At 39.8% G+C, this 19,087-nt stretch overlaps 1 protein-coding gene across 2 annotated transcripts; it reads left to right on the top strand.

The window, feature by feature from the left end:
• The first annotated feature begins 9,994 nt into the window (after nt 1-9,994).
• On the top strand, nt 9,995-16,995 carry LOC131243652 (uncharacterized). Of its 2 annotated transcripts, XR_009170157.1 has the most exons (6): nt 9,995-10,479; nt 13,680-13,827; nt 13,985-14,205; nt 14,314-14,490; nt 16,409-16,611; nt 16,657-16,995. XR_009170157.1 is itself a non-coding variant. In XM_058243145.1 (5 exons), exons 1-5 carry the CDS (start codon nt 10,291-10,293, stop codon nt 16,493-16,495), a joined length of 822 nt encoding a protein of 273 aa, XP_058099128.1. In that variant the 5' UTR covers nt 9,995-10,290; the 3' UTR covers nt 16,496-16,995. The 2 variants fall into 2 exon arrangements, 1 of the variants encoding a protein (XP_058099128.1); XM_058243145.1 differs by having other exon boundaries at nt 16,409-16,995.
• The last annotated feature ends 2,092 nt before the right edge of the window (nt 16,996-19,087 follow it).

The following is a 19,087-nucleotide window of genomic DNA, read 5'->3' as shown; positions in this document are numbered from 1 at the left end:
TTCACATGTAGAACTTTTTCAGGCCCCACCATAATTTATGTGTTAGATCTACACCATCTATCAACTTTTTCAAATTATTTTAGAGCATGAGCACAAAAATGAGGCACATTAAAACTCAACTGGACCACACCATAAAAAACCAACCAAAATTGAATAACTATGGTTGAAACTTTCCTAGAATCCTGTGATGTTTATTTCCCATATAACTTCTTCATAAGGTCACACTGACCTGGAAGAAAAAGGAAAAACACAAATATCAGCTTGATCAGGGCCTTCTATGGCTCTAAGAAATTTTCAACGGTAGGTGCCCAATTTTCATTATTTCCTGCACTGTGGCCCACTCGAGCATTAAATCTATCTAATTTTTTATCTTATGCCCCCAAATGATATGGAAAAGCAGATGGACAGTGTGGATAAAACATATACATAATGGTAGACCCCACAGACCCACAATAGGCGGGCCTTCTCCTGGCGGCATTAGATCGGATCAACGTGGATTGATTCCCTGCTAAAGACTTTCCCACCAGGTTCAGCGCAGGAATGTAAGGTGGGGTCTACATTGATGTTTAAGAGAAATCTAACCAGTTCATCCATTTTTCAAGCTTATTTTAGGACATGCAACCAAAACTGAGGAGGATCCAAAACTCAAGTGGGCCATACCAGATGGAATGGTGGAAAATGAATGCCTCCCATTGAAACCTTCTTATGCTCCACCTTGATGTTTATATGCCATCCAAACCATTTATAAGGTCATTTTTATCGAGATGAATTGAAAACACCAAAAACATAGGCATATATAAAACTTTTGTGGCCATATAAATATTTCGATAGTGGTCACTAAATCCCCATCGTTTCCTCTCATGTGGCCCATCTGAGCTTTGGATCTACCTTATTTTTGGTCGCATGTCTTAGGATGAGCTCGAAAAATGGATGAATGGGTTGGATTTCTCACAAATATCGTAGTGGGCCCACCCAGAATCCTTGTGCAAAAACTTATCCGAAAGGCTTTGGCACGAAATCTGCATCACGCAGATTGCCGGCTGACGCTGCCAATGGTGAAGAAGGATTGGGCAATGCTTTTGTGCCCCACCATAATATATGTGTTTTATCTGCATTGTTTATCCCTTTTTTTTTGTAAATCATTTTAATGTATTGGCTTAAAAATGAGGTAGATCCAAATCTAATGTGGACCACACCACAAGAAAATAATGGTAATTGAATGCATGCCATTAAAAACTTCATAGGCCCACTGCAATGTTTATTTACCATCTTATTGATTAGGTCACACGGACACGGAGGGAAAACACAAATATTAGGTTCAACTAGACTGTTTTTGTCGCCATAAAGCTTTCAATGGTGGGCATTCAATTTCCACTATTTCCTATGGTCAGGTCCATATGAAATTGAGATCTTCCTCAATTTTTGGATTATTCCCTAAAATGATATGAAAAAATGGATAGACAGCTTGGAAAAAATAAAACATGTACATTACACAACTACATAAAAAAAGAATCCACCTCCAATCTACTCTTCTAACAATACAATAATGAATCTGTTCATTTATAAATGAATATAGAATTAGCGAATAACATCCCTACAGTGAAATAAGTATTTGGAAACTTCGAACAAACAATTAAATCAAATACGTAAAAAGAAATTACCTTGTATTTAAAGACTTTGAACAAACTATTAAGTCAAATATATAAGAAGAAATTACCTTCATATTTATACATGCAAATCATCAATGTTTTATGTGTTTTTTTTTTAAATAATGATATTTTAATTTTCTATTAAGCACTTTAGTTAATTTGAATTAAATAGAATGATTTTAATTTAATTTAATAAAAAATAGTTTCTTCATAATTTAAAACATTTCCAAATAGAAAATATGGGCAAATGTGTCAAATTAACAAATTTTGTATGTTTGTTAACAAACGCATTGTTTCAATTCCAGTACTTAATTTTCAGTCTTCAACAACCGTGACTTATAGATTCAAACTTCCTAATAATAATTTAGATTCATACTTTATACTTCAAATTGAACAAACGGAGCTGCTTTTTCTACAAATATAGGCCCACATGGAGAATGATACTCCCCCAAAGAACCAAAATGACTCATCTGCCTGAAAAAGAGTAGCAAGCGGGTTGCCTATGACCCGGGCACATGAATATTCCTATGCCTGGGGATGTGTGGGTCCACCTATGTCCGTGACAAATCGAATCCGTCCACCTATTTTTCAAGACCAATAGGACAAGAATCTAAAAATCAGGTGGATCCACAGCCCATATGAACAGTTTGGATGGCATATAAACATCATGGTCAGCTCAAGGAAGGTTTCAACCAAGAACATTTTCATTCACACTGTTTCCTTTGGTACAGCCCATCTGAGTTTTGAATCAGCCTCATTTTTAGAATCCTGCTCTATCGTGGCCTTTCAAAATAGATGAACGGAGTGGATTTATCACGGAAACATGTGGGACCCCGGGCACAGGAATATATGTGACAATTCACTCCCGAAAAAGAGGCCCACGTGGAGACAATTGAAATGGTTGACTTGCAAGCAACAGTCTGTTACTCTATTACTGCGATGTAATTTCTTTCAACCACCACACGTACGACAAACATGGCCACTGTATTTGTCCATTTTCGGCAGTTTCGGTGGATCCCTAACTGTGGGGCCCAATGTGATGAATGTTACTTAAATCCATACCGTCCATCCATTTTGAAAGCTCATTTTAGGGCATGATCTCAAAAATGAATTACATCCAAATCTTAGATGGACCATGCCACAGGAAACAGCTGTGATTGAATCCCCACCATTAAAAACTTCATAAGGGCCACCGGAATGTTTATTTACCATCCAACCTGTTGATAAGGTCACAAAGATCTAGATGAATATACCACACAAGTATCAGCTTGATCCAAAACTTGTGCGGCCCACAAAAAGTTTACAATGGTCGATTACTACCATTTCCCGTATTATGGTCCACCTGAGATTTAGATCTAATTTATTTTCAGGATCATGCCCAAAAATGAGTTTTCAAAACAGATGGACGGTGTGGATATAAGGAACATACATCATGGTGGGCCATGATCACTGATCCCACCCCCGCCCACTAGGATCCTTAGATAGTTCGATGGCCCACTTTGAGTTATGTTACCAAAGGTGGGCCCCAATCGTTAGATGTTATTTCTTTATGAAAAGCAACGTATGGTACCTCTTAAGGAAATCAATGCTGCATGTATGGAAGCACATTCAATGAATGAGTACCCCAAGATTGGACAGCCAAGATCTTCCCACCGCGGGGATTCTTGGGTCGCCGTCCATCTATGCTACGATCAGTACTTGCGTGTTGCATCTGGCAACTGATTTCTCAGAAAGTTAAAACTCTGCGGGGGCCAGTGTGAAATCCACCCGTCCATTAGAATGTGGGCCACTACAAAGTAAATAATTGTAATGGGACGCCCACCATTGAAACCTTTGTGGGTAATGATAATGTTCATATGCCATCCAAACCGTTCATAAGGTGACTACCCGATATGAATGGGAAGACACAAGTACAGGCCAGATCCAATGGTTTAGCAGGAAGATTTCAATGGTGAAGATTCCCAGCCCCACCGTTTCGTGTGGTGTATCTTAATTGAGTTCTGGATTTTCTTGGTTTTACGGATCACCACTAAAGAAGCGGATGGGATGTATACCGCGCACCACCGAACTGGTGTGTTGACGTCACCAAGTTCCGTGGGTCCTATAATGAGGGCGTGATAGAATTGCATTTGGTCCTTGTGGAAACCTTTTTATGGTCTGCCGTGATGTTTATTTGAGATCTAACCTGATCGTAAGTTAAAGAGGACATTAACAAAAAATGAGAAAACACAAATATCAGCTTTATCGGAAACTTTTGTGGCCCTTAGAACTTTTTAAAGGTGGGTGTCATTCTCTCCACTGTTTTCTGTGGTGGGGTCCATTGGAGCTCTGAATCTGAGTCATTCTTTGGCTCATGCTCTAAAATGTTCTCTCCAAATGGATGAACGGTGTGGATGCAAAACATACATCACGGTGGGACCCACATAACTTGGTGACGTCACTTCAGTAGTTAATCCGCGTCCGGCTAATGAACGGTCACGCTCCCGAATATATGTCACGAAGTCCTAGCAGAGCCCGAGGAACTTTCGCTTCCGCTCGAGAGTCAAGCCAAGGATCACGCGTTTCCAACTTTCGTTACCGGAGAAAATTATACTTTGGCAGAGCATTACCATCTGTATACACGCACGCAATCGTTGTACACTCTCCGCTGGTATATATAAATCTCAACCGTTCAAGTTGCAAAAAATCAATTAAATGGACAAATCTCAAATCCCTCTAATTGATTTTTTTTTTTTTTTTTTTGGTTTGTGTTTTTTCCATTTCAACGGTCAATTTAATTTCAACGATTAAATGAAAAAAAATCATTATTGCAACGATTTAATGAAAAATTCATTATCAAGCGATTTTCTAGGCAATGATCGATCCACAATGGTTTCAAGGGACCGAAGTGCATGCATGCAACTTATAACGAGACTCTTGCATGCGTGTAAACGGTGATGATTTACCATTCCATCGGATAACTTCTCCAGCCATGCTGTCCGACACTCGCCGTAGCTACTCGCGAGAGCAAGATTAAGAACGGCTATTCATCATCAGGGGGACTAGAAAGGCACTATTCTGTTAAAGAAGGGAAGCAGTTGCCCATCATAATTTATGTATTTTATCTGTTTTGCCCCTCTATTTTACAAGATAATTTTAGGGCTCATGATAAATTGAATATATCCAAAACTCAAGTGGACTACACCATAGAAGCCAGTTGAATTGAAGTCTACTATTAAAAAATTAATAGGAGCCACAAATTTTTTGGATGAGCTGATATTTGTGTTTTTTCTTTGTTTATGTTTACACAAGTATGATCTTATAAATATGTTAGATGGCAAATAAACATCATTGTAGGCCTTATGAAAGTTTTAATGATAGAAACCATTATCCCCATTATTTATTACGGTGGGTTCCACTTGAGCTTTGGATATGCTTTAATTTTGGGCTCAACTAGTATAGTGAGCTGGAAAAAGTGATGAACTACTTGGGCATGGTTAAATGCATATATTCATGATGGGTCAATATAGTTTATTCAGTACATTTAAAAGCATACTAGTTTCCTGGTATGCAATCCAATTTTATAAAATTCCTGCTATCAAATTGGAAGCGGATTGCATCGGAACCCCAAAGTTGGACAATAAATTGTCCAACTAAAAATCCTATGGGGCTACAGTGATATTTTCATTTATCTAGTTGTCTATTCATTTTCTTAAAATATTTTAAGATATGAGCCTAAAAATGATTAACTCCAAGGATCCATTGGAGCATGACATATATAACTATTGCATTTAATGCTTTCTTCATCTACTGCAACCAAGCTCACTATTCGGTGTTGTCCACTTAAGCGTCCAATATGATTTGTTTTTGAGCTCCTTGCTTCAAATGATTCAAGAAAATGAGCATACAGCTTGGATAAACAAATACATCATGGTGAGCTTCATAGGAGCTTTTGTTGGACCGCTTATCTGATGGGTTCGAACACAATCCTCTTCCCATCAAATCAGGACATCATACCTATGTCCATTTTTCCAACCGTTCATTTGCGCCAGCTTCATTATGGTGGGCCACGGCATAAATATGAGTACGGTTTAGATGGATCCCCAATCCACAAGGTCACTGGATCCCTAGGGCTTGTTTGGCACCATGGATTTGGAGGAATTTCAAATCCCCTGTTGTTGAGCACCATAAAGTAACGGGGGGTTTCAAATTCACTACAAGACCTTAAATTACATTTAAAATCTTTACAAGAATTGCACATGTAATATATGCATCACTAGAGTATTAATTTATTGGGCACATGACCCACTAATAATATTCAAAACAATTAAATTATCAATTGCATAATTATAATTACTTTAATATAATGACATGCACTGTCCAAATATTGTCCATTTAAATCGATGGTTAAAAATCATTAATTAGTCACTTGGACATGATTTTGTGCTTGTGCCCCATCTGAGACTCATAATTTTATCATTTTAAGGCAAAGTATATATTTCAATGTGGTTATTACAACTGTTGTGTGAAACATTACATATGATCACTAATTAGATATGTTGAAGTTGATTTAGTAATTAAATTCAAGCCCTTATAAATATATTGTGCATAGCTAAATTTGGATTAAAGTTGATTCCCAATTCACAGTACCAAACACAATAGGAGGATTTCAAATCCAATGGATTCTAGAAGTTCCAAATTCACTTCCAAACAGGTCCTGACGTGCAGCCTATATGAATGCACGCACCTTGCATCCACACTGTACATCTATATTGATGGATTATTTTTATAGGAGGACAAAAAAAAATTGAAATAGATCTAAATTTTAAGTAGACCATATTATAGGAAATACTTGTGATTAAATCTCAATCATTAAAAACTTTATGAGATTACTATTTATTTATTTTTATTTTCTTTACACATGCACATGACACACACCATGCTAATTTCAAACCCAAGACCTCATGTTGAAACCCCTCATGGTCTACCACCATTCAGGTAACATATGTCTTGATGGAGATACCAAGTAAGTATGACCTTGATACAAAACTTTTATAGGCCAAGAAAAGTTTTTAACGATCAATACCACTATTTCCTTATATCATGGTACACCTGAGATCTGAATCCTTTTTATTTTTTGAATAATGCCCTAATATGAATTTATATGATGGATAGGCAGCATAGATATATGACGTACATATTACGGTTGACCCCACGGTCGAGAACCCACAGATCCACCAAAACCGCGCCGGCATGAGAGACTGACGAATGATTAGTAGCCGGGATACTCATGCAACGTGCCACGTAAGCTAAGCATGTGAGGTAGGATTCTAAATCATAGACTCGCAAGTCCCATCACGTTTTTTACCGGGTTGCAAGGACGCGGATTGCGCACTACCCCCGCCCGTCCATAGCTCCGAACGGCCAGTCCTGTGGGCAGGCCTACCATGATGTATGTATAAATCCAAACCGTCAGTCCCTTTTCTCGTATTATTTTAAGGCATGAAAACAAAAATAAGGTACATCCAACGACCAAATGAACCACACCACATATTACTCTTGCATTTAATACAACTTACGTTTTTAATGCTGTGTGCAACTAAGCTTATCATTTAGAGTTGTCCACTTGAGCGTTGGATATGACTCATTTTTTGTCCACGCCTTAAAATAATCTAATTTAAATGAACAGATACATCCCGGTGGGCCCACCCATAGAGCTTCCCGTTTGGAGCTAGGGACGGGCCCAATACACAATCTGCGTCCGGGTTGCAATGTGATGCGTGGGCGGTACTACCCCCGCCTCTGCGGAGCTCGGGATAAGCGGAGGCTAGGAGGGCTATTGAGGGTCCACCGAGATGTATGAATCTTATTTACACCGTCCATCGCTATCTTATTATAGCGTAACAAAAAAAAAAAAATTAGGTAGATACAAAGCTCGAGTGGACCACACCCTAGTAAGCAGCACTGCTAAGGACACCTACAGTTGAAACCTTCTTAGGGCTCACTTTGTCTTTTACTTTCTATCCATTCCCTTGATATGGCCATATACACATGAATGAAGTGAAAAAACAAATATCATCTTGATCTAAAACTTCCCTTGTCCCTAAGAAAATCTCAACAGTAGGAATTTAATCCCCACCGTGTGTCCCATTTGAGACTTGGATCTTCTCTAGTTTTGAAATAATATTCTAAAATAATATTGAAAAATGGATAAACGGTGTAGATAAAGTTCATACCTCAAGGCGGCCCCTCAGCAGCCCTCGAGCTTCGAAGAGGCTGGGTAGTACCTAATCCGCGCCCGTGATGCGTAGGGACTTTAGCCACTGGATTGGGACGCGGGCTGGGTAGTGACCTGACACCACCGACCTCTGCTGTGGGTAGCCCACCTTTATATATTACTTTATCCGCAACGGACGTCCGTTTCTCCGGCTCACTGCTCTCAGCTGAGCCACACCACATAAAATAATATTTTAACAGCAACTCCACACAAATCGTGGGTAGCCAACCTTTTTATTTCGTTTTCTCCGCAATGGCCATCCGTTTCTCCGTCTCATTGCTCTCAAGTGAAGCACGCCACATAAAATAGTAGTATGATGGTTTTTTTAAAAAACGCCCACCGTAATATTTATTTATTTGTCATTGAGCTTAGGTAGTTATCAAGAAATTTTGAATGTTCAATTCTGCCTTATTGCTGTGGTGTGGTCCACTTGAGCTTTGCATATGCTTTAAATTTAAGTTTATAACATAAAATGAGTTAATTTTGCATATCCTTCGATTTTATAATGATATAAAATGAGTAAGAAAAATAGATAGACAGTGTGGATAAAATGTAAACATCTTCATAGGCCTCACATGCTTCTACATGGTGGGATGGCCTCGGGCTTATCGTTAGGTTTGGTATTGTTCTCTAGAGCTTCAGATACGTCTCCCCTGGGGTCTTTACTCTTGCTCGAGTGATAGACTCTCAAGAGTTTCAACTCCAGATCAAAGGTTTGAGTAACCATAGGTGATGAAATTCCACTAGCATGAGTGTGTGGGTGTGTGTGCACGTGTGTAAAAATTTTTTTAAAACAAGAAAAGATACGTCTCCATTGTGATCCCATGCCCTAGGGTAAAATGGATGGGCAATGTGCATAAAATATATACATTATGGTGGGCCCTACTAAGCCATATCTCTAGGCAACTGCGTCCCTCAACCGTTCATGCGGTAGGTCCCACTTGGGATGCGGATGGATGAAAAGCTTACGCGACTAAGTACTCAAATTTGATTACACAAAGGTAATGGCTAGCGTCCATTCTCAAAGCACTCATATTTCAAAATGGTTGAAATAGCCCCATCAAAGACTTTTTTTTATTTTTGTATTATTTTCTTATATTTATGTATATCCATCAGGGCCATCGTATAAACGGTCTGGATCATGGAAGACAATTCAGAAAGTCTTGACGTATCACACTGCAGCACGTAGGCAAACTTATGTAGAGAAAACCTTCGATACTCCGGCGGAGTACTGTCGAAGATACGCTGGCACTTAAAAATTACTTCGAAATCGTATACATGGCCTGTAGTTAAGTCAATTTAACATTATCATCTAACTTTAGGACGTCGAATATGTGGTGGCCCACCACCACAAACCGTTGCAGCATGACTTTGTGGGGCCTACCGTGATGCATGTGTTTTAAAACCCTATGGATTGAACCCTACGGTCAAAATTACTATCAGATTGGTGGACAGGATTGGACGATCAAAAATGGAAATATCCAATAACCTTACTTCAACAAAAACAAGCATAAGAGGCTAGTATTGATTAACCAATGGGAAGTTGAGTCGTTTTCATTTGAGTTAATGCTTCCCGGTGTACCATTCTCGATTGCCTGTGTATCAAGCGACATGCTCTACCTGAGTATAATATCACTCCCAGTAACTACGTGACACGTGGCTTCTTTTCGTAGTACGCACATGTTTTCAATAGGATCCTGACAACTGGGGGCCATGTTCCGGTAATCCAGACCACTGAGCTTTCAAGCACCACCGTGGATGGATAGAATCCCAAAATCTCAGAGATGAGAAAATCCAAGCCACATATTTTCATTTGAACTGCACGGATGTTGTACTTATCATCTTAACCAAGTAAAAAAAAAAAATTTGAATTTGTATATTTTTACAAAAAAATATATATACGTGAGATAAAATAATCATACAGACGGTCTGGATTTCCGATCGATGGACTTCATTTTCCAGAGCTGAAAATTGGTGTACTGTACAAAGATTGAGGCGACGTGTATCATATAAAAGGCCAACTATCCAGGCGCCTTTTACTTGTTTGCCCTTCAAAGGGATATAAAATGCAAATCTCCTGAGTTCTGACTTTCTCTCCCAATCCCTGCGCCCCATGCGACCATCCCTCTTCCGATCCCTCAAACTCAGAGAAGGGTAGAGATAGAGGGGCAAAAGAGTAATTTTAACAACACCGAGATCCTCCTCCTTCCGATCAAACCCTAGGGTTTTAAAAGATTCAAAGAAAAAAAAATCCAAAAACCCTAAGGCCGCCTCTTCAAATTTTCGTATCTCTCTTCCAGATCAGAACCCCAGGTTTTCGATTTCCCCTCTTTTTAAATTCTCTCCCCGTGTCTATCGTTTTCCAAAAGCTAGGGTTTGGGTGCGATGTCTGCGGGGATCTGCGGGAAGCGTCTAGGGTTCGAAGAAATCTTTGGATCTTCGGCGCCAACGCCGTCGTCGAAGAGATCCCGCTGTTCAGGTTACGGATCTCCGATCCGATCGTCCGATTTCGCGTTCGGATCCGAGGACAAAGTTTCGATCCTCCTCCGTATGTTCCCGGCCATGGATCGGGAGGTACGTTCATTTATGGCCGTCGGATTTCTCTTTTACTGGACGTTCTTCAATTTTTTTTTTAGTAATTTTTCTGCGCAGTTTTGTAAATGTGATGAGTTTAATGGTATAGAAATTGGTAGTTTTTTGTGGGTTTTGTTATTTTTAATAATTTGGTAGAATTTTGGTGGGATTTTGTGCTAGGATTTCTTTGCTTTTTTATTTTTTGGAAAATAAAACTATATTAAGAAAACTATTTGCTGTGAATTTCACAGCATTTTTGTATGTTTATTGGTTATGCTTGGTTATGTTTGCTGCTACTGTTTTACTTGTGGTTAAATGGACACAAGTCGTAGAATCGGATGGCTGAGAATTTGTTGTGGTTGAAGGGATAAATCGGGCATCTGCTGAATAGATTATCAGAAACTACTCTTCCACTAGAAATTAGAAATTCAGGTTTTTGTGTCGAATAATCCAAATACAAGTGAAGAAAGAATGAGAATGAGAATCATCCTGTTTACATCCCCAATATGTGGTGCATAGACCATATTTTCCTTCCAACACGTGCGGTAGTCATCAATCTAGGTTGTCCAATTTGGACATTTGCTTGATACTATACGTGAAAAAGCTTGCCTATCCAATGGCCTGCATGTGGAGTTCTTTTGTGATTGACTTTTGCTCGTAATATTCATCGACCATCCCAAAGCACACTATTGATTGGTTGGTTAGAGATGTCAGATCACTCTCAGGATGCGAAAGACTGTCAGATCACTCTCAGGATGCGAAAGACTATCTTACGCCATATTGTTTACTAGGCATGTGCACTGATTGGATATGTTGGCATATAATATTATGAATTTCAATATATAACTTTTGGATAAGATTATCTTCTCTATGAACATGAGAAGAGAAGAATCTACACATGTTTTATATTGATCTTGAGAAAGCATGGAATGGAGTATCTAGGAGGTGATGTGGTGGGTTATTAGAAAGAAAGGAGTCTTGGGAGGATATAGTGACATCATAAGGTATGAGGCTTCTGCTGCAAAAGTGAGAATGGCTTGTAGTGAGACTTGTGAGTTTCCACATTTAGTCGTCATCAGGGGTTGGCATTAAGCCCTTATGCATGTAATATAGATGAATTAACTGCTGGTGTTAGGTATTAGGATGGTCAAATGTCAATAGTGTGCCTTGGTATTTGGTGTTTGTAAAGAACATTGTGTTGGTTGACAATGCTAGACGAGGCAAACGCTAAATTTGAAGGTGAGTATGAAGGATGTTGTGTCTAGAAGCTTGAAGATTAACAAAACCAAGAGAAAGTATTTGAAAGGCTACCTAGTACAAATATATATAGATGTTAGGCTCAAGATGATGTTTAGGAGACTACTCGAAGTAATTCGTTTTGCTGCCTTAGTTCTGTTATACAATAGGATGGAGCGATGATGAAGATGTTTTAATAGAATTAGAGCTGGGCGGATGAAGTGGAGATATGCCTCTGTAGTCTGTAGTAATGTGTGATCACTGCATCCCATAAAAATTTAGGTGAATTTTATAAGATACTATTCTATCGGCTGTGTTAATGAGGCAGGGTTCAGAAACTGAGTAGAGATTGGTGGATGCAGAGATGGGGATTTTGAGATTGATGTGTGGGATGACTAAGAAGGATAGAATTAAGAATGGAGTCATCTAAAACAATTGAATAGTTCCAATAACAGGTATAATGAGGGATAGCAGGTTGAGATGTCTTGACCATGTGAAGTTGACACTTGACAGGTGAGGGGGGGATGTTGAGTAGGGTTGAAGAGCTTGGAAAGAGGATGAAAGGAATATCTAGAAGGACTCGGGAGTTTGTTCACTTTCTGAGGATAGGGCCTTAGATAGTAATGATTGGCAAAACAGGATGGTTACTTTTGAACCCAAATAGCTTGGATGATGATGTGACAATGATGGAAAATCTCTCTAATTTATCCTGTCTCCTAGCCTAAATGCTATAATTTATTCATCAAATGAATGCATCATCTTGGAATTAGGCAATTCCATAATATTTAAAATTTACTGTGCAAAACTTTCACATCATTGAAGAATTCGATGCCTTTGTAATTTCATGAAGCTTGGAGAGTTGCAATTCAGATTTGTCAAGTTACACATAACTACTCTAATAGGATGTCCTTTATGAAGTTTGCAACGTTACTACTTACTACTAATGCCCTTTTGTCATGCTCTTAGGCAAGCTCATCATATGGTTGAGTCCTTCCCAAAAAGGGGAATACGACTATCTATTCCATTTTCCTAGTGCAGTCTTTGAACCCCATGTGATTTCTTTTGCCTCTTCTTTTAACAAAGCCCTCTTATCTGTTCCAAAAAATAAAAAAGAAAAAGGAAAAAAGAGAAAAAGAAGTCATAGGAGCCACAGTTTCAGTTGAAATGAATTGAGCCACAGCCATCGTCATTAGAAATAAAAATAAAAATCTGGCCACATCCATCCCAACTCAGTGCATCATCTGGTCATGCAAACCACAGAAAATCCAAAACCTCATCAAAGTTTTGATAATGTTGCCTTCCCCAACTTGCTACATGTGTGCATGCACGTCCATTGATCAGATCATTGACATGGTGTTTGTTTGTTTTTTAAATGAAATAATGAGAGTTTTTGTTGCATTGGTAACAGTGGGGAGCCCTCCTTCAAGGGTCTTTTTTTATATGCTCCTAGCTCATAGTTGGGATCGAAGAAGGCAACAAAGAAGATTTCCATTTCTTAGTGTGAAAGGGAGTTGCAGTTTCCTTCTTACTATGTGGATCGCTGTTTTTTGTCTTTACAGAATACACCATGGCACCATATTATAACCCTGCTGTTGGTTACATCTTTGTAACAATAGTGCACTGTGTTTTTTTTTTAAAAAAAAAAATCTAATTGACAGCAGCAACATTTTCCATCGAAACCATACATTTTCCTAATATGTTTGTATGGCTGGCTCTATAAATTATAGTGCAAGTGCGGTGCTCTTTCTAAATGAATATTTCAACCGTCTCTCTCTCTCTCTCTCTCTCTCTCTCTCTCTCTCACACACACACACACACACACACACACACACACAAATTGATTGATCTGTGTTTGTTGTTTAGTTGGTGGAGACGGTTCTAAATACTCTTAGTCACAAAATTGAGGATGCCATTGAGAATCTCCATACACATTTCTAATGGACTCATCTGTGTTTGTTGTTTAGTTGGTGGAAACAGTTCTAAATACTCATGGCCACAGAATTGAGGATGCCATTGAGAGTCTCAATACACTTTGCCTTGGTGATGTCTCTGCAAAAAATGAATCTTTGGGCCATGATTCTATGGTCATTGCAAACAGCAATGCAGTTCAAGGTCAGAAACAGATTCCATATTGTATAGTATGGTTTTCTTTCATTCTATTTCTCAAATAGATTTATGAAGCTAATTCTTGTCATGTATAGAACAGGTATAGGCATTTTTATCCTCAGAACTCATCTTTGTGCTGGTGGCTACCGTGCTCATTTGCCAGGTGATGATAATACTCAAACATCTGCGCAGAAGGTTGAAGAGACACACAATGACAATTCACATGTCAAATTTGGCGTCCCAGAAAATGGGTCAGCTTGGGTGGATATTTTTGTCCAAGAGATGATGAATTCATCATCTATTGATGATGCACGTGTTCGTGCGATGAGAATGTTGGAGGCTTTTGAAAGAAGTGTAATCGGTAACTCCAGGCAATCAGAGGAGGTAATTTGAATTGTTCTAATTAATTTCTGTTGCCTAGGAATTGGCCACTCTTTCTTTTATTTCATATTAACAGATGTTGCCTTGATTGTGGCAATTTGCATAGAACAGCATGAAATCGCTTCACTGAAAGAGCAACGGCAGATCTTGCTAAGGGACAACCAGATCCTGAAAAGGGCTGTTGCCATTCAACACGAGAGGAATTTGGAACAGGAGGAGAAAGTGAAGGAAGTGCAACAGCTGAAACATGTGATCAGCCAGTACCAAGAACAAGTCCGGACTTTGGAGGTAATCAAGCTTCGCCCATTTACGGAATCTTGCACTCACTTTCATTTCTTTGTGGCTATCTTACTCTACAATTTCCCCGTATATTATAGCTTCCTCACATGCTTTTGCAGTCACATGGCTACTCTGTTGAAGCCATGTTGGATGCTGGATTGCCCACATTTTTTAACTAGCATTTCTGAATGCTTTTATCGTATACATCAACAACCTGAATAAACCTGATTTTACCTTTTTTTCTCATGTTTTTTTGGGATTCATGCACCACATATGAGCAGGCGCCTGCCCACACATGCATGATTGTTTGAGGTCCTTAATATTTCAGTGTAGAAGAGGAAAATGGATGGTGTATGCTGTGATCGAACATGTCCACAGAACAGCCTGCAACATGATACTAACTGGGTCGTGGGACCAGCACCTACTGGTAAGCACGAGTGTACTAAGCAGATCTGTACTTGATTAAATGGTGAGCCCTGCTGTTTGATTACCAGATCATGAACGAGCAGTTTTCTATCTCATATTCACCATTTAATCTGTGCATAGAGTGTTCTTTAAAGCCCACCCATATATACAAGGCCACCCCTCCATGTATACAAGGCCACCCTTCTAAACCTGTACATGAAGAGCATTTGAATATTTAGATGACCTGGCAAAAAATAAAGTTGGTGAGCTCATCAGGTGGGCTACAATATTAGAAACATCCGGATTGATTGCCAATAGTGGACCAATTATGTTTCAGCATTTGTTTCTTAAAACTGCATCCTACATGACAAGGGGACTGGTCCTACCTGGACTAGGGTATCTACACTGTGGGACTCGGCCGATGAACTTCTTCTTGGATGCCATACTCATGCTGGCAGATGTTCTAGTATGTAGATGGTTTGCTACACGTGTGGGCACAGGGTAAATCTATTGTATCATCATCACTTAAGCCTTATCCCAGTTAATTAGGGTTGGCTACATGAATCTGGTTCTGCCATTCCACTCAATCAATGGCCATACCTTCAGGTAGACCATAGCTCATCATGTTAATCTATTTGTATACACAGGATATATTCTGGGCCGTTTATGAGAAACTCTTAGGGCCTGTTTGGATTTGGGCAAAAGTTGTGTCAGGACTAGCGATCCATGACATGCTGTCAAGGCTTAGCTGGTCATGGACACGCTGGTAATGGCTAGTTGTTCTTTCCCTTGGATCATGGACAGGATAGATTGCAGCACTTGGGGTGATTAAAGATTGGTTGGTGGCACATGTGCATGTGCACATTGACATGTGCCACATTTCTATGCACATGTGATGAGATGCACTTGGATGATCACAGGCATGGCACATTGAAGCATCCCATGCATTCGCACGGATAAGTATGATCCTCGTGTGCTGAAACTATAAAGTGTGCTTGGACAGGTAGTTCCACCTCCCCACCAGAGACAAACTGGAACCATTGTCTAACAGTCACACATCTATAACTAGTCCAAAATTGCATCGTTCTGTGCTTTAGGGGGTTTGACAAACCATGGACGTACCATTGTCCATGACTACTAGTTGGTACACAGCTTTGCCCAAATCCAAACAGCTCCTTGGGGCCTGTGTAATCTGTTCACATCTGTTATCTCTCTGCTCGACATGGAATGACTTTTAGTGCCTGTTTGGATAAAGGTAAACCCCAATTTCTGTTTATTTATTTGAATGGACTGGAATCCACAAAAGTCTGGCGCATTGATATTGCTGTACAATGTAGTTTTCAAATTACTTTTCCTTCCATCTCCCCCTTTATCCGGGTTATCCAATCCAATTCAACCAGTGATGCCCCCATCCAAAGAGTACATATTCCCATGTGGGGTTTTCGTGTTTTCAAATTCCGATCTAATTTATGAAGTTTAATGCTTTGATATTAAACTGATCAGTACTGCATTGATGTTGCAGCTTAACAACTATACATTGAAGCTCCACCTACAGAGAGCACAGGATTCAAGCTCCATCCCGGGTCATTTCCATCCTGATATATTCTAAGGTATAAAGCTTCTCCCCTACATCGGTGTTGCAGAGATGCATGTATTCAGCCAACACAGTAAGGAACGGACCACTGTGATTTGTGTCCTGCCTCTTAACTTACCAATTGCTTCATGGTCGTGTTCTACTATAAACCCTGCTGCTGCCATCTTGCGATCCAGTGGTCTTAGATTTGAGTTACACCGGCAGGCTGCACCTTAAGCAGAGGAAAGAATTGGCAAGTCCTATATAAGTGAAGCTCTCCGTAAAGCAGTATTTTTTTTTTTTCTTTTTTTACCGTACTTTGATTTCATGTTTGCTGTTTTCAGGTATGATAGCATGTTGTTTCTGATATTGAGTTTCATATACTGTTATTGAAAAGGTGTTTTTGATTGTCCAGTGAGAGTCGGGGCAAGTGCTTTGTTGTTTGTATTGGCTGTTGCAATAGTTTGACTTACAGAGAAGATTGACCAAGCCAAAAGGAGCTTTTCTAATCTCTTCTAATTAGCTATATTTTGTTCTAGGAATGATCTAGTGCGCCAAGTTTACAAGGCTTCGCATGCAGCTAGTTGCATTTGGAGTTGTCGTATAGATCACCTATCTGGACCATGCACTAGGTTCAGTCCACTATTTGTATGCTAAAGAATTGCGAGTGGACCAATCTTCCTTGTATAAGATATATTTTTGCATGCCACTGACATTGGGGACGGTTTGAATTATCTGAGCAGTTGTTGAGTTCCAATAGGCAGCCAAAGAAGTGGACTGGACTTGAAGGACAAACGGGATAGGTGACATGGAATTTTGTTTTATTTTATTTTTTGAAGATTATCATAAATTTTATTGAAGGAGCGCAGAGAAAGCAAGAGGATGACAAGCAAAGGAAAAAAAAAACGAGAGAATACGTATATCATTGACAGATATAAATCAAGAGGCATTCTAGCCCAAAAAGATGAGCTTTCAAAAACACCTTGGAAGCTTTCATTTGGGAAGTGTCTCACTTTTCATTCTCCTCAAGTTGCCCTTGGGAAAGCTAAAAGAGTTGTGCTCCAAGCTAATCCTATACTCGTCTAGCAACGTAAGCAAAAGAGCAAGGGATGAAAAGGATATTAACCATCTCAACTAGGTGTATGTGATGGTTTCTATCTAGTTGGCCCACTAGATCATTTCCAATTTTGGTAGTATCCCATAATTGACAAATGCATGTGTAGATGCATCCATGACCTGCCACTAATGAGTTGGTATAAAGTTGTTCCTATGGAGGGGCCATTAGCCAGTCGGTTAATCAACCCATTACAAATGGGCACAGCTTCGGTGGATCCCTGAACCCTGTCTGTGGGGCTCATAGTAATGTATGTGCCTTAAATCCACACTGTCCAACCATTTTGAAAGCTCATTTTAGCGCCTGTTCCTAAAAATGAAGCTGACTCAAATCTTAGCTGGACCACAGCACAGGAAACAGTCGTGGTTGAATCTCCACCATTAAAAACTTAATAGATTCCACTGGAATGTTTGTTCGCCATCTCACAAAGTCCTAGATGAAGAGACCACACAAATGTCATCTTGATCCAAAGCTTTTGTGGCCCACAAGAAGTTTTTAATTGGTAAATTACCACCTCGGTGGATCCACCGAAGCTGTGCCCGTTCCAAATTTGAGTGGCTGATGATCATGGTTTTAAGACAGGATGCAAACTGTCTGAGTTGACTCGGGATTCAACCTCAGTCATCCCCCCGACTGAATCGTGAAACCATAATGATGGCACCTGATTGCTACTGCAGGATGGCCCCCACGTGTGGAAAAGTAAGCAAAAATCACGCCTCAGCTGACTAGCGAGCCTTTGGGAAAAAAAGTCAAAAAAAGAAAGAGAAAGAAATTGTAAAACCATGATGATGGCACCTGATTGCTACTTGTTGCTGGTCCCACCTGTGGAAAAGCCGCAAAATCAGGCCTCGGCTGATTAGTGAGCTATAGTGTCAGTCCATCAATTGGTGTGGATGGGCCACATTACAAGCCAGATCACATGGTGAGAGTCTTGAGCTGTGCCCGCCAGCTGTATGATTGTAGCTAGGGGTGCAACTAAATTAGGTCAACCTGCGATCAGGTGTACCGGTCTAGAATTTGGACCCGCCCCAGCTGATCTGTGGGTAAAAGAAGTTACTGAACAGGTTGGGTTTTGCACCCGACTCAACCCAATCTTCCTTAAAATGGACCCAACCCACAACCCTAAGGGCCTATTTGGTACGTACACCTAAAATCTATTCCGTCCCTCAGGTGGGAATCCTTATATTCCACGCACAAACAAACATCAGATCGGATTTTAAAAAAATAAAAAATCTGATGGTCCACACTAAAGGGGGCAATGTAAAATTGCTACCAAAGCCTGTTTGAGTTCATGCAGTATGGCCCACCTGATTTTTGGATCAGGCTGATTTTTCTTTCCCTTCATACAGCTGAATGGATTTGATGAAAATATACACCATGGTGGCCCCACAAATTAAAACTATGGTCAGCATCCCATGGTGGCATGGCCCAAAAGGAAACCCTCTGCATGACTGCATCACCTCTTTTAGTATGCAACCAAAACACCCGAGCTTGTGGGGCCACCATGTTGTATA

This window comes from Magnolia sinica, chromosome 4, assembly GCF_029962835.1.
Source record: "Magnolia sinica isolate HGM2019 chromosome 4, MsV1, whole genome shotgun sequence".
NCBI lineage: Eukaryota > Viridiplantae > Streptophyta > Magnoliopsida > Magnoliales > Magnoliaceae > Magnolia > Magnolia sinica.
Note: the sequence above shows the minus strand (reverse complement) of the source record. Positions and strands in the feature narration are given on the sequence as shown.